This window comes from Nestor notabilis, unplaced genomic scaffold (assembly GCF_000696875.1).
Source record: "Nestor notabilis isolate BGI_N333 unplaced genomic scaffold, ASM69687v1 scaffold19536, whole genome shotgun sequence".
NCBI lineage: Eukaryota > Metazoa > Chordata > Aves > Psittaciformes > Psittacidae > Nestor > Nestor notabilis.
This window is the reverse complement of record NW_009934454.1, coordinates 319-16722: the sequence shown is the minus strand read 5'-3', so window position 1 is coordinate 16722 and position 16404 is coordinate 319. Positions and strand designations below refer to the sequence as shown.

The 16404-nt window shown below is 39.2% G+C and overlaps 1 protein-coding gene across 1 annotated transcript; it reads right to left on the bottom strand.

Annotated features, from left to right (window-relative positions):
* Positions 1-5793: 5793 nt before the first annotated feature.
* Positions 5794-16117, bottom strand: LOC104407944 (sperm-associated antigen 1-like; the record flags this gene model as incomplete). Its single annotated transcript, XM_010017359.1, has 6 exons — positions 5794-5925; positions 6081-6455; positions 8402-8566; positions 11569-11695; positions 12555-12696; positions 15942-16117. Coding segments are annotated over 6 exons (1117 nt in total), but the record flags the coding sequence as incomplete, so codon positions are not given.
* Positions 16118-16404: the final 287 nt, after the last annotated feature.

Here is a 16404-nt window from a genome sequence, read left to right as displayed (position 1 = left end):
CACAGACACACACACAGACAGACCGACCGGCCTGTGTGTGAAGCTCCTGCCCCATCAGCAGCTCCCCGCTGTGCTCCTTAACTGCATGCTCCATGTGAGCTGTGGGGAGGGGAGGTGCCTGGGAGCACAGCAGGGTAAGAGCATCCCCTTGCCAGGCTCAGAGCTGATACCTGCAACGTGATCAAACTGCTGCACTCAGCTTCCCCTGAGACGTTCTGAGTTTGGATGAGGCAGCAGAGGGGACAAGTGTCCTCCTGGCACAAAATCCAGCCTCCCTGCAGCAGCTGGAACCTCAACCACAAACGTGAAGCTGCTGTCGCACCTCGCTCATGGACCAGGCTGGGACAGTGTGTGTCCTCAGCACCTGCCTGCACACCAGGTTCTGGCAGCAACCACCCTGGTGGGCAAAGCCTCATCCAGCTGACCAGACACAGCTCTCCTGTCACCAGATCCTGGTGAGAGTGCTTGACAAAAGGACTATTATTGCCTGCCACAATAAGGACATGAAAATTCACAACAGCCTAAATTAGAGCGCTGGAGTTTAGGCACCAGACCAGTGCTGATGGGGTTTATGTGACTCAAGCTACCCTTTTGTCACAAGTTGTTTCTGAACCCACCACTCTGGGCCAAGCACTTCACCCCCCTATAATCCCTCTCGCTTACTAGCAAAAACGCTTTTGTGTTGCTGAATTTATTTACAAGGGTGGCATTTAGCAAGCAGCAACTGAGAAACAGCAAGGAGATGACACCGCTGCCCTGCACTGCTGCAGCCGGAGGCTGCCCTTGCACTGGGATGTGGGTAGGAAAACAGCACCGCACGGGCAGAGCCCCAGTCAGTGAGGGAGCGCTCATGGACAGGTGGTGTTTAATGCTACTTCAGCCAGGCATCGAGGTTTGAACCTGCTCCGAGCTGCCTGCCCTTCGTCCTTGATAGCTGCAGTGAGCAGTTCCCCTGACTCAGGTCATACATCTCCATGTGCTAGTGGGAAAGGAGTCTTGTTCCCTGCTGCTCACAAATATCTGTTTTGTTTATTGTAATGAACAAGTGCGAACACTTCAGTTTGCAGCCTCTGGCAGCCACAGGGAGTAGCTCTGTAGTTGCACAACTGGGTTACATAAATCAGAGGAGGTTCTGGTGAGTGGAAAAAGACTTCCCATGTCAGAGCAAAGTGTGTGGTTTGCCAGTAACTGGGTTCTCACAGGCTTCTGCTGCCTGCCCTGCTGTGTGGGAAGATCGGAAGGGAATGGTGGAGAGCGATCTGCAGTAAACCAGCTTTTTGGCCAGTGACACAACTGTGCTGTGACGATGCTCATCCCCTGTAGCACCTCTTTGGGTGACAACAGCGGTTCCACCTGGAGCTGCTCCTCTGTGGATTTCGGAAGTATCTTGATGGGATGAAAACAGCAGTCCAGAAACCCTGGTTCCCCAGCAGGCCACCAACCATCTCTCTGGTGGTTACAGAAACTTCCTGCCTCCTCTTGTGTTAAAAACAGGGTTTGTATCCATGTGCAAACCCATCACTGTGCGCCTGGTTAGCTTACCCATCCAGGACATCTTCACTCTGCCACTTGCTGTGTTGGGGCTGGTGGCTTGTCACTGTGGTACCATGCTTCACTGGCCTGTTCCCATCACCTGAAAGGCCAGTGTTCTCCTGAGGCAGGTTTTTGTATTGTTGGCTTTGCTGTTTGGTTGGTTGGTTTGGGTTTTTTTAGAGGTGGGGTGAGTGAGGTTGCTGAGGAGTGTGCGACAAGCTGCAGTTTGGGTTTCCCCATCACAAAGCCAGGTATGTCATTTAGATTCTCTTGTTCTCTTTTGAAAAGAAAATGCTTTATTCTTAGGATGTAAACCCCAATACCAGTAAAACAAAACAGACCCTGCCCCCCAGCCCCGCACCCTCTCTCCCCTCAGTGCTGTTTTGTCCACTCTGTAGTTTCTGGGCCCCTGTGTACTCTGAAACCAGGCATCAAGCCACCCGACCCAGTGCTGAGGCAGAGCACAGCCATGGTCATACTTGTGCCTGGCAGAGCAGCTCAACCCAGCAAGCCAGCAGGAGACATGCTGCTTACGGAGGGCAGAGGGAGATGAAAGAGGGTAAGTAACTGCTGAGGGCAGAGTGGAGACAGCCAGGTTTAAAAGGCAGGAGTGTTTCAAAACAGGTGTCAGCTGTTCAGGGCTGCAGCGATTCCTCCCTCTAGCCGTGAGGGTTCCCCAGATTAAACCAGAAGGGAGACATTTAGACAGCCCTTACCTGCCAAATCAGTGGTTTTAGGACATCAACACCTGGAAGTATTCCTTTCCACCACCTGTGTCCCCCAAACTACTTCCCGCAGTCTAATGCTGCTCTACAGAAGGGGCAGGTTTTGAAGCCTGGTGGTCTCAGCTTGATCTGTTCAACTCCAACTTCAATGTTGGAGTTGACTTTTTTGGTAAGTTCTATGTCTCTAGAAATCATTCTGTCAGTCTGGCCCTCCTGGTCCCACTCTGAACCAAGCAGCCAATCTCAATGAAATCTGAATGAGGCAGGACCATCACCAAAATGACTGCAGCCACAGCTAGCCCAGTGGTGGTGGTACACACGAACAGCTCATCTGACAAACTGGGCCACTTTTCTTACATTTGAGAGTTGCTACCTTACTTAAGAAATACATATTTGACTTAGTCTTTCAGCTGTTAAACCAAGAAATGTTTCAGTTTCTTCATTACTTCCTTGTAGTTCATATATTTCTTTAACTTTGGAAGCTGAGACCGAAAGTTCCTAGTTGAGACAGGTATGAGGAACATCAGACACAAAACACTTGCAGCTAATACAGCTGACCTGATACTTGAAGAATAGATGTAGTAAAGGTTTAGTAGAGCTAAAACCTTTAAGTGTCTACTACTCATAGTGCAGGGCACTCGTAATTACTGCATCAAGGGCTGTTCAGTGTCTTGTGTGTCAGAGGTTCACTGTGGAGTGAGGCACTGTGGAATAAGGTGTTGGAGGGAATTCGGACACCTCCCCAAGCTGCAGCTGGTGCCCAGGATCTGGCCTGGTGGCAGCTTCAAGAACTCATGACTGACTTCAAGAAAGTGTCTTCTCTCTTCAGGATCAATGACTGGAATGAGCTTAAAAAAGATTTTAAAAAGCAGCTCCTGGTATGCAACGAAGTCTGGGAACATACTGGAATATCACTGTCAAGCTCTAGTAGAGGGGGTATCTACCATAGAGTGGTTGACATAGGTTGGGAGTTGTCTAAATAACCAGACAAACGTTATGGTCTGCCTCAGACTGAGGAGATCAGGCTTTATGAAACACAGAAAGTGAAAACCTATCCATTTTGTTAGGGCCAATTTTAAGCTTTCTAGGAAATCCTGCCCTCTTTTACTGTGAAGACAGACACGCGCCTGATCAGCTCTTTGCTGTAGAAGATGGGTGACTTCACAAGTGCTGGTGTTTTGGATCCTGGGATGTTTGGTATTTCATCTCTTGCTGACCACATCCAACACACATGGGTACGGAGCCCTGCCTGCAGTTGGCAATGCCTCCCTCCCACCAGCACTGCCACAGTTCTTCATCTAGAACTTCTTAACACGGGGTAATTTTAGCTTCCTGGTCTGCTCATCTCCGCCATTTTTACCTCAAACCCAGTTAACCTCTGGTTCAGCTGACATTCAAGTGGAAGGTATTACATGAGAAGGTATCTTCCTGGACTTCTGGGCTGCTTTTCCCTGACTTTTAGGTTTCTAGTTTAATCGCTAGGGATTGACTAAAGCTTTACTGTGATACTGTATACCCATCTGTGAAAACACCTTTGTCTTTTTCTTCATGGATAAAAGATTTATCAAGAACACTCTATTTAAAAATCTTTTGTCTTTTTAATAATGTCTGTCTCCTAGATTTGCTAAATTATTTATTATGGTTTACTGCTGCAAAGATTGTGATGTTTGTCTTCAGCATCAAAACAAACTATACATGTGAGATACCAGCTTCAGCAGTCAGGACTGCTTCTTAGAAGGTATCTGAAAAGGTTTTAATACTTGGGGGGTTGGGTGGCATGGAAAATACTTCATCTTGAGCTTTGCTGATGTAGTGGTTTTTGACACTGGCTCTTACTCAACTACGGTTTCCAAGCAACTAAAACTATATTAAAACTACATAGCTGGTTTTTTATGCTTTCTTTTCGGCAAAGTAACTTTTTCCTAATCCATGTATTATTAATACAATCCTCCAACTTGCTACTTACTGTTATTAAAACCACTTTGAACTCTATTAAATGAAAATGGATTAAGTTTTCTAAACCATGTCAGTAAGCTGCACACATACAATGAATCTTCTCTGAACATACTAAACTGCAGTGGAAAACATGAAAAGATTAAAATTACTAACACAGAAATTAGTGAAGGTGAGTACCTTGCCACCATGACTGAGGAATGAAACTGGCCCTTTGCTGGTTAAGTACAACTGGTTACATATTGATGAGATGAGTGATTGATCTCTCCTGAACACGTGCCAACCTCATAAAAAGAGGACATTTAAAAAGAAGGAACGTCAGTTGTACTGACAGTACTTAGGAATTAAAAGCCTTGTTCTTGGCACTCTACTTTCGCCATGCTCCACGTCAGACTTACAAGCCTAAGGCGTGTAGAACCAGAAAAGAAAAACTAGACTTAATACTGTTCAAGAAAAAAAGCCTTTATTTTTTTTTTAGTTAATCTACACCTGAGAAATATTTTCCTTAGAACAACATCCTTACTGGTATCTCTGCAGTGCCAGTGAGTTTGCCATTTATAGCACATGTGCAAAGAAGGCATTGGGTATTTTAAAAAATTCAGAAGCTTCATCTTGAGAAAAGGAGCTTTGTCAGGTTCAAATATAAAACATAAAAGTACTGCCTGGAATTAAAAAAATTAAAAGTCACACTGGTGCACAAAATGGTTTTACTTTTGGCTTTACAAATGTGTATAAACAGAAAGAGCTGGTGCTGGAAATAATCTGATGACGGAACTCGGAGTTAAGTATTTTTATTGCTAAGTGCAGCTGCTTGTTCTCCTGCCCACTGCTGCCGCCTCAGAAGCCACAGGAACCAGTGGTCTTTCCACACACAGGAAAAGCAGAATTCTCTGTGCACTGAAAATTACTCACTTGTCAAAAAACATACCCATTTAATAATTATCTAATAATTAATTGTTGTGATTCAAAGTCTTCCATGACAAGCTAATATATTATTCATTCACCTTTGCTGCTAAGCTGTATTACACAAGAAAACATTTAAATCTGTTTTGTATAGACTGGGGACAGTGAAGAAACAGGCGGCCTGTAGTAATTTATCTGAAAAATGTTAATACTTTTTGTAAACTCATTTTAGCAAAGCTATTGCTAACTGACCCGTTTAGCTTGAAGACACTTCTTTATCACAAGAGCATACAACTCATAAAATGATATAACAAGTGATGACTAACAGTGTGTTCTCTATCGTACCATCAAAATATTTCACATTCTATACCTAACGTAAAATATAGTTTTATATATATATATATAATTTAACCAGTCTAAATAAAATCAGTATGCCAAATAACATGAACTCTGTTACCAAACACAAAGATAGGTATTAAATTTTGGAGATTAAAAATGTATACAACTACAAGAAAAAAAAGAGCAGCAAGTTTTAAATGTGCATATGCTGTCAAAACAAAATAGAATTAAACAGCCTGGGTAAAGACCCACTTCAACCCATGCAAGTCTGCAGAGTTCACACATCCATCTTATCTTATAAACATCAACCATATGCATGCAACCAATAAATTTTAGTTTCTTAAAGTTCATAAATCTTTTTAAGGCTCTTGAGATCTTCTGAAGAGTACTGATTATTCTGGTTTTCTGAAAGTAAATCAAACAGTTGCTGAACCTGTTCTTTCTCGTTTTTGCTAAGAAGGGCCAGCACCACCTGAAAAAGCAGATATTATTTCATAATTAGCACAGGTTGGTTGAAAATCGTAGTATCTGACAAAGACAAAATCTGTGTACTTTTTCCTTTTAAGATATGAAAACTTCCTTTAGGTTTCAGTGCAACTTAAGTATACATTCAGTCTAGGTTCTTACCTTAAATCTTTCTGCTTTGCTCAAGTAGAGTAGGTGCTGATATACAAGACCAGGATCTCTTCCAACTACATAATATTCCAATGACTGGATAAAAAACACAAAGATTTCTCCTTCAAGTTTGTTACTTAGCAGCACTGGCAATTTTTTGGGATCAGTAACTGTTAAAAGATCTGCACAAGCAGCTTTATCCTTATTGGCATTCACTGCATTTATAATCTGACCGAAGTCGTAAGCATTAGTTGGTTCAGAAACATGCAGTTTCTCAGAGGTCTTCAGTGGCACACTCTCCTGAACTGCTTCCTTAGAAGTAACGCTGTCAGTCACATCTTCTGATGTAGCAAACTGTCCCTCTTCCTCTTCATCAAATCCAGTCACCTTCACAAAGAAAATGGCACCAAATCATTTTATTGTGCACATACAGACAACCTGAAGCTTCATAAACCGTATGCATATAATCCATCAATAATGTCACCAAATTAAAGCTAGCATTTTACTCTTTGTAAGAGAAAGGCACCTATGTTCTTGTATTTTCTATTTCCCCCCAAAATAGTACCTCTCTAATTCATCTTTAAAGGTTCATAGTCAAAAGTGTGTATTTTACATCTCCTTTCACTGCTTGGTACTCCACTGTAGAAAGGCAACTGAAGACCATTGGGAAAAATCTAAGGAGGACTCTATACATCTATTTAATATGCAGTTGCAGAAGACAAGCAGAACTGAAATCAAGCCACCGGACACCGATGTTCCACTTCACTGCTGTGCCTTCTGAATAGCACAATGGCAGCTACATCAGGTTGCTGGTGGAGTCTTGCTGCGGAAAGAGAAAGCTCAGCCCACCTGAATACCCACTTAACTTCTCCTGAGTGTGCAGCCTGCATCGAGTTTCATGAATCAGTCACTAGAGAATTAACCATGAGTCCAACTACATTTTCTAAAATCTATCTCAAGCTACCAAAAGTCATGGTATTTCTATGAACTGACTGAAACTCATTGAATATGGTGTCTTCAAAGGAGACCAAGTATTTTGGAAAGACTAAGGTACTGTATTGCACAGCAGAGGGGGGCTAGGTTAGTCTTTTTTGAAAATACTGCAGTGGGCTTACAGACATTTTGTTCTATTTTTCAACAATCCTGACTATCAAAAGAGAAATCTTGACTGTCTCATATACTTACAGCTTGATTAAAATGGAATAATAATGCTAAATCCCAGTTTCTAACTTTCTCTGCTTTGCAACCTGTTTTCACGGAACTACCTTTTACTACAGCAGATGAGCCAGGGAAGCCTCTCTAGGAGGGCAGCTGTAATTATGACAGCAAACATAAATGGTTCCTGCCCCAACCCTGGAAAAATGACCATTTCCAGTAATGTAGTTAGCTGGTCTCTGAACAAGATGGTCACTTCCCAAACCTCCTGTGAACACTCTCCAGGACCCTTTGTCACAACTGAGCGCTTAACTAACATTACACCCACCTTACACCAGTTACATAAAATCCCATGAACTCGTGACAATGATGTGAAGTGTTTCAATAAAACAGTTTTTTCCTATATTAATAACTGAGGTTTCCCCTACACCAGCATTTTGAAATTATGTTATCAGATTTCAGTATCACCATGCAGACTGGTAACTATGTATTTTAACTATTTTAAAACGAAATGGGAAAAAAAAAAAACAAACCTAAAAACATTCTTAAAGGACTAGCAAAGCTACAATCCAAAAATATCAGATGACTGAGAAAATCCTTTCATTGCCTAATTCTATCCAGGACTCTGCAATGCTAACATTATGATCCAGTACAGAACATTGTATCACGTATTTCTTTTTAAGATCCTACAGATGATTTACCCATACTTTTGCTCTTTAAGGTAGGATTTCATTCTTCAGAAACTTTACTACTAGCACAAGACCAGCCAGCATGCCTGCTGACAATGAACCTCTGCCAGCACAGCCCCAGGGGCTTCCCAAGTAGCACAGTTTAAAAGTGCAACTGCTGTTCGCCAGTCACATTCTGTAAAACAGATATTCTAAGTCTAAGCAGTTTTTGTTTACAAGGAGCATACCCTCAAGTTTCATGGCCTCTACATGTACTTTCTCCATTACTGCTGTGGTTCTGAATACACTTCAAAGCACTGCAAGCATTACCGTGGAATGATACTCAATACATACGCAAGAATCCTCCAACAGGCGCTCAAAATAACATGAAAAATACAACCCCAACACCCAGAACAGCTAGAGCTAAGAAGTGCAAACCAAAAGATCTAGTATTATCTCTTCAAATGCATAGCTTCTATACTGCCTGCTTTTAAAAATGAACACATATACCTCTTGTATGGTTATTTTCTTCCTTTGCTTTTCTTGACTGCCAGCTCCAGCGCTGCTGTCAACGTTTAGCAATTGGGTTACCTCCTCTAGTTCCTGTTTTGCTTCAAGAACGTGTGGATCTATCAGAAGTACTCTGTTCAAATCATCGACACTAGCTTGATAATTCTGTAAGCAGAAGGGAAAATACTCTTTTCGTAAGCACACCACTAGAAAAACAAATGGGAACTTGCATAACTTCCTTTACAATTAAAGGGAATAAAAACACTGGAATCTCAACATTAAGCAGACAAAAATAATCTAAATACAGACAGTGTAATTTCATTACAGTTTCAGAGGAAATTCCCTGTATGAGAGAATAGATTATTGAAGACTGCTGCTTTTAAACGTAACTGCTTACAGTGCAACACTGTAAATTTTTGGTAACACTTGAGAAGACTGGGATGATGTTATGAACTCTGAGATAAACAGGTTTAGGAGGACAAACACAGCAATAGAGTGGCATTAGGACACAGTCTTGTCGTGTTTAATGTTTTTATTTCAAATTTTAACATTAGAAACTACAGGGGTTTAGACTAAATTTTCTGGAGAGACAAAGTTAACAGCATCAATTCTGTGGAAGATTAGAATATCACATAGAAAACTCAAGACACCTTGATGGCTGGAGTACCAAAAATAAGGACGCAATGTAAATAGTAAAAGACCATTCACGCAGTAAAAGATCAACATAAATTTGTGTGAGGGATCTCAAATTTCTTCTGTTCCCGAGCAGTATCATCAAGTTACTATATATTATCATGAAAAAATCCTCAGGTACCAGCTGAGGTATTTCCTCAGCATCTCAACTGAAATAACAGCACTAGTGTACTAGTCACTCATTTTCTCTTTCCTAAACAGAGTATTTTATTCAATACTGATGGCCAGTATTCACGGTGCAGAGACACTGCAGTAAGTCTGTAAGCAAAGTGAAGTCTGCTACAGCATGAACGAAGAGTAAAAGAACTAGAATTATTTAGCCTTAGCAAATGAATGCAGAAAGGGAGTAGATTGCTGTAATCAGCTACTAATCAAGCTAAACCATTTGAATTACAGGTATGAGCATTCACAACTACAGAGAAATGAGGTTCTGGAATAGTCTTCTGGAAATGATCACAAAGGTCAGCAACCAACCAACCCTCCTGGATTTAAAAATGCAGCCTGCCAGACTTCTCAACAAAAATCATATAAAACGGTTGTACTCAAAGCAAGAGACTGGACTATAAACTGGACTATAAGGATATGCAGACCAGCATCCTGTGTTACAGGCCTAATTCATCACAGAAGTATGATTTCTTCATGATCTTCCCTTAAATACATCTCAGTAAATCTATTAAAAAATCTCATTTACTACATTAAATTCCACTGCAGCTTTTGTGGTTAAATATCTGGATATTTATATAGGAAAAAGGGTTCCCAGCATAGTCAGGTCTTTGCCAAACTACATGCTTGTAGCTCTTAAAATTTTTCGTTATGGAGTCATTAGTCAACCTCAAATCACTTTTGTTACTTTCTGTGGCTTTATGAATCACTCATATCCCTGGAATTAGCAATAATGAAGGCATTAAATCCAAACACAACAGAGTATTTTAGGAGTCCCCAGCACAGACTGTTCTGAAGGAATCCATAAGCAGTGTGTTTCATGTTACGTCTTCAATAATATAAAAATAGCTTTTTTTTTTCCTAGGATATTCAAAAAAGCATAAGTTATCTAATTCTTGACATTCTTCGCTACCGTGTAATTCCTTTTATTCTGACAAGTAGAATCACTATCTGCCTTTGCTCATATTTATACTTTATTTTTTATCAACTTCAACAGCGTAAGGTGATTACAGATGATTAATACCAGGTAGCTTCGTATAATTACAGGCAAGATGTTACAGAAAATTAAGACTTTTCACCATCTTTGAAAATTAAAGCAAACTTTCAAAATTTCATAGCTACTGTAAAAAGGGAACAAGTTTATCACAAACAAAAGATCTCGTGGTTTCTACAACTTGCTTTTGGAATTATAACATGGGATAAGAATGGCCGAGTATAATGTTAAGCACAAACAGGTTGTCCTCAGGTGATTTGAGGGCTGAGAGACCATCAGGTAATTGTTAAGGCATTAAACGTAACAGAGGTAGTATTCACTGGATGGACACTGCCAAATCCGGGTGGATGCTTGGAGTGATCACTTCCAGTTGTAAAGAACAGCATGGGAGAAAGCTCGTAAGATGCTTGTTTAAAGACACTTGTAAAATTTCACACAAAGTAGATGATGATAGCTGCCATCATAAGCCAACAGAAGTGAGAAGCTGGTAACTCAATACCAGGTAAGTGCTGACAGGTAGGGTAAGGATTGCTGTGAAAGAACTATGAAGAGCAGGGGCTAATTAACATCACTGAAGAAAGGGAACCAACAGGGACAAAAGGAATGAAATCATTCAAGTGACAGAACACAAGATTTGCCATCACATTCCCAACAGATATGAGCAATGTAAGCCTGCATCTATGACAATCAAGTAAAAGGATACTCAAAAAACTGTAAGAGGAGCATGGTATGGACACCACCACCAATGCGTATGTGGAAAAAGGTCAAGTACTGACACCGTTCACAAAGTGAGAAAGTAGATTACTAAGAAAGGTTCAAAATGTGCTTGGGAAAGGAAGAGAGAGAAAACTGAGATAATTAAACCCCTGGTTTAATAATGACAAGCACTCAAGTATGAGCAGATGCCAAAAGACAGCTTGTGATTTCAGTACGGACAGACAGTTGAAGGCAGACTTGGAGAGAATCCATTTGTCATCAGCAAAGATATAGTGAACACCTTGACAGAAAAAATAGACTGGGATACCCAAAAGAATATTAGAACATTAGAACAGAGTTGAAACTTGCATAACCAATCTCCAGTCAAACCTCACTTATTCCAGTATTTTTGTAATAAAGTCAACATGCAGGTTTTTATGTTGCAAAAATATTTATATAAAATTTTATGTATGCCTAATGCTCTAAAAAGTAACAAATCATCACCACTGCATACTTCTGCATGTTTGTATTCACCCATTGACTGTAACTACCTGACTGCCTTTGAAGAGGATAAGCAAGTTTAGAAGAGCTTAAGAAAACCTGCAATGTTCTTTTAACTCACCTGTAATCCTTTGTATGCTAGCGCTCTTCTATAAAAAGCTTTAATATTAGAATCTTCTATCTGAAGAACATGATCACAATCCTGTTTAGCCTCTTCATATTTACACAGTTTCAAGTAACAGAGAGCTCTAACACAGAAAAACAGAATACACTGCAATGTAAGTGAATTCTACAGTGCTGTAGTGCCAACAGTATCTGACTCATAAACGTTCATTACTATACTTCTCATAATTCACTCTCAATGTGTTATTTTTTAAAGTACAGAAAACCCAGTAAATAGTAATGACATCACTGGACAGATTTAGAGAAAGCCAATTCCTGCAATAAAAGTCAAAATTCAAGTATGACTAATGCTTCAAGTTAGACAGACACTTAAGTATTTTAAACACAGAGCCTATGTCAGTACAATATCACACAGTACAGTAGCTGATAGAAGTGTTCTAGATTAAATAAACAATACTGCTTTTTGCACATAATTATTACTTGGAAGTCTCCTCTTCAAATAGTGGCCTTATCAAATCCTTCTTAATTTGTGAAAGCTGATAAGATTACACCGTAAAGAATTATGCTGCAGAATTAGGTCAACCTTTAAAATAAAGCTGTTGTATGGCCATGTTCCTACTTCTGTTTTGTCAAAAATGTGTATTTTCTCTGAATTATTACTCTTCATATCTGAGATACTGCTACTGCACGTTAGCTTTTAACTAAAATCATACCAGTATTATCAAAAAATGGTGCAAAATGATACACTTATTATAACTTTTATTATTGCATACTCTATTTATATAAATATGTGTCAATGACATTATTACTTGCTCCCCTTGGAGAATAATGTAGTTTACCAAAAAAATCAGTTAGAACCACTCATCAAGTGGGGAAAAAAATTCCTCTTTTTACAACAGTGACTGAAGGGATGCAAAATCTCTATTTCCAGTGAGAAAATATAACTATTATCCTTAGAAGTGGGTTTATATTTTGGATCTTTACCTGTTAGTGTAGACTGCACATTCCTTGGTATTTAACTTCATGCATTCGTTGTATTTATTTACAGCTTCTTCATATTTACCCTTTTTTACAAAATCATTCCCTTCAGTTTTTAAAGTCTTGAACTTCTCCTCAGCTTCCTCACCTACATCACAAAAGGATCACAGTGTTACATAAGAAGGTCAGTTCATGAGGGTAGCTGAATAATCTACCCACACTAAGAATAAATGCCTGGCAACTGGAGTACCTATTGGTTTGCAGTGGACCATTTCTGTCCCAGATCTCCTGCTCCAAGAAAGGCATGAACTACCATGTCTGTATTTGGCACAACACATATTTCCCCATCCACCAGTGTTAACTATTTTGCTGAAAATCATGGGAATGCAACAGACAGCTCTATGCTTTCACCTCACTCTGTCTACACTTCCTGCGTGGTAGAGAGGGACTATGTATCTCCACTGGGATACCAGTTTTATTTACAATGGTGGAGATTTAATCAGCAAGATTAAAAGCCTTCTGAATCTCCACTATCACACCAAAATTTGAACTAATGTTCTTTCTGCAAGCAACTATCTATCACAATTACTATGCTAAACTGACAAATGACAAACAAATCATCACGTCAGCAAGGGTCAGTGATGTGTCAGTAATATTAATAGTTATTTATAAAACATGCTTTGAGGAACCTCAAAACATCTAATTAAGGGGGTTTTTTTATTAATATTATGTTCTTTCATAATTGTCTTTCCTTTGAAACACCCCATCATTTCTTGCATATGTTTCTGGGTTAGACTACAACTTTTAGCTGTTTGCAGTGGAACTAATCCTGACTGCAGTATCATGTCTCTGTTGTGAGCAAACAATAATTAGTAACGTAGTTCTAAGTAAATCATAAAGGCAAAATCTACTTTATGTACCTTTCTAAAGAATATGAACTCCTTCCCAAGGGTCAGGTTTTAAACACTGGATATAACCAGTTATTTTTAACCAAAAACTGAACTCAGTGAGTTCTTTCATAAAAATATAGCAGTCTCCTATGCCAGAAAACTACATGGGTGCTCGGGATAAAAATTAAGTAACAACAAGAAACCAGAACAAGCTTATGCAACAAACACAACTAAATTGTAACTCAAGTTGTAAAACAGAAAAAGCAACAGACAACTTGCAAAAAAAAGTGTCATGCAACAGTAAGACTTACTTACTATTTTAATTAAATTCATGATAAATTTTTAACTACTGACTGAACATTAATGCTGGCACACTTCTGCCACCAGCTATCACGGCCAGGTCCCACTGATTTAGTACAGGCCCAAGAAGGCAACCACAACCTTAGGGTCAGCCTGCAGTGAAGAAAAGGGTTACAGTCTTCATTTAGTACTTCTAAACCCAAAGCCTAACCAAAGCCCCACTCTATTTGAAATAGACTAAGGCATTTTTTGCATCAAAATGCTGCACTTCATGAAGACACTGATGGCCAGTTTTGTTAACTTTCGCAACAGACTAAACACGACCACCACTGTTCTCATGGGCCACTCATCTGTATACCTTTCACTGCAAGGATCTTCAAATTTTCTCTCTACAAAATTACAGAACGTTATATAGATCCAAACTTACTACTTAAAAGGTTTAAGAGGGTTGGCTATACATTGAAATAAAAATCCAACAAGTCACATTCTTTAACAGCAGAAAAAGCCTAGAGTACAATCAGTACAACAAAGAGCACTTTTCAAGCTAAGCATTTATGTTTAATAGCAACAATTGTGCAAGGTATCAGTCTTCTATTTCATTAAAATAATCCAAGTATTAAACCCAATTGCGGCCTATTCCTAAGAGTCATGAATCAGTAACAACACATAGTGGCAACTGTGCTGAAAATACTTGACACTGGACAACTTAAAAAGTAAAGTAAAATTTTTATCAATCTAATTGAGCTTAAGTTATACAGCATCATGCCTCATGCTTCTTCAATGAAAAACAATTTTCTGTAGCATTACTGAAGCTTAGTACACACTACTATCCAAATCATTTATTAATCACACTACTGCAAGTTTCTAGAACTACATCTTATTCTTGAGAAAAACATCCAGTTCTCACAAACACATGTATTTGTAAGTTGTCTGTTGTTTTACATAAGGTACAAATAAATTCAATGCTATCTGAAAGATGATTTTAAAGAAATTAAGTTTGCAGTGCCCAAAAGCACAGATTAGCTGAGAACATGCATTACTGCAGTAATGCATTACAGACAGATAACCTGATCGCTCCTCCTTATTTAGCCAGCAACCCAGTAGTTATGCATTGCAGCGTCCCCTCTGTTAATCAAGGGGATATTATCTTCAACACTACTTTCTTTATATTGCAATAAACCCAAAGGGGAACCTGCTAATTGTTGACTAAAAAAACATAGTTAAGGCCTTTGCAAAAACAATGTTCCATTTCAGTAAAAAGTGAATCAGAAAGGTTCCTTCACCTGATTCACGGGAGGAGAAAAATGTAAACTGCAATGAATAGAAAAAAATCAGGAGGAAGAAAGTGTCCTACAGGAGTTAAGCACACAGTGTTTATATGTAAACAAATCCAGAATTAACAACTTTGAAAGGTGACTACTGGCCACTGTCAAAGTTAGAATCCATTGTATTTAAAAAAAAAAAAAAATAGTAAACCTCAGAAGTGTTTTTCTATAGCCCATGTCACTAACTACTGTCATCTACACCTCTACCCTTTCTATTCTGAAGAGCTGACTAATCCTTTCACCAAGAATTAAATGACCACTACGGATTATGCAGCTGATTATGTTACTAAGTGATTGGGTGGTGGTTTTTGTGGGTAAAACTGTGTTATAACTGTAGTATGAAGTCAGGGAAACCACTTGGGATAGGACTCAATATACTGATGATGAGTATTTCTGCTGTATTTTCTTCTATTTTGTGTAACTTCAGAGATTACATACTGCAAACTACATCACTTGGCTTAAAAAAAGATAAAAATAAATCATACTTGTGGCTCCCTGAAGCACATGAAACCGAATCATGTAAATGACACTCACCTAACTTGGTTTTTCACAAAGGTCTCTGGTAAATCTTTTCTAAAGCAGTTTCTTTGACATTATTAAATCTTACTCCATTTTACAGTTAGGATCACAGAATCAACTAGGTTGGAAAAGACCTTTAAGATCATCAAGTCCAAAAAAAGCGAGCAAGCTCTGGCTCCAACTCCCAGTTCCAAAAATCCTAATATAAAGTCGAGGGCATATATACATATAAAATATATATAAATTGAGGGCATATCAGATATTATAATGGTAAGAACAGATACTACACTTGATCTTAGCCAAAAGGCCGAGAAGCAGTTTTCCTTTTTGGTATACATATCTGCATTCACTATACGTACAATTCATCGGCAACTGTTCTTCTCTGTTGCTCTCTATAGTACTTCTTGGCTTATTTTCTGAAGTAAAGTTTCCTCCATCCCACCTGTGTAGCTGAGCAGCAACTGGGACAACTGGAATTGGTGGCAGTTTCTCCCTCCAACTGGGACCATCCTGATCTATTAACGCCTTTGTTATTCTGGAAGAGAAAAGTCCCACCAACATGACTTCTCACAAATTTAACTCATGCTTTAATAACTTACACCCAAATAAAATAATGCAACATTCCAGCTTTGCAAAAACCAACCAAGCAGTTATCCTGAAGCATGATTTAAAAAAAACCTGTCACAGCAGTCAATGGTATTGCATTCATTTAAGATTCATACTTTTTCTGCTTTTTAGAGTATTTATGTTAGCATTTAGAAGACAAGAAGCCAGCTCCAGCATGATCTGTAAATATTTAGGCAAATGATTTTGCAACTAAAT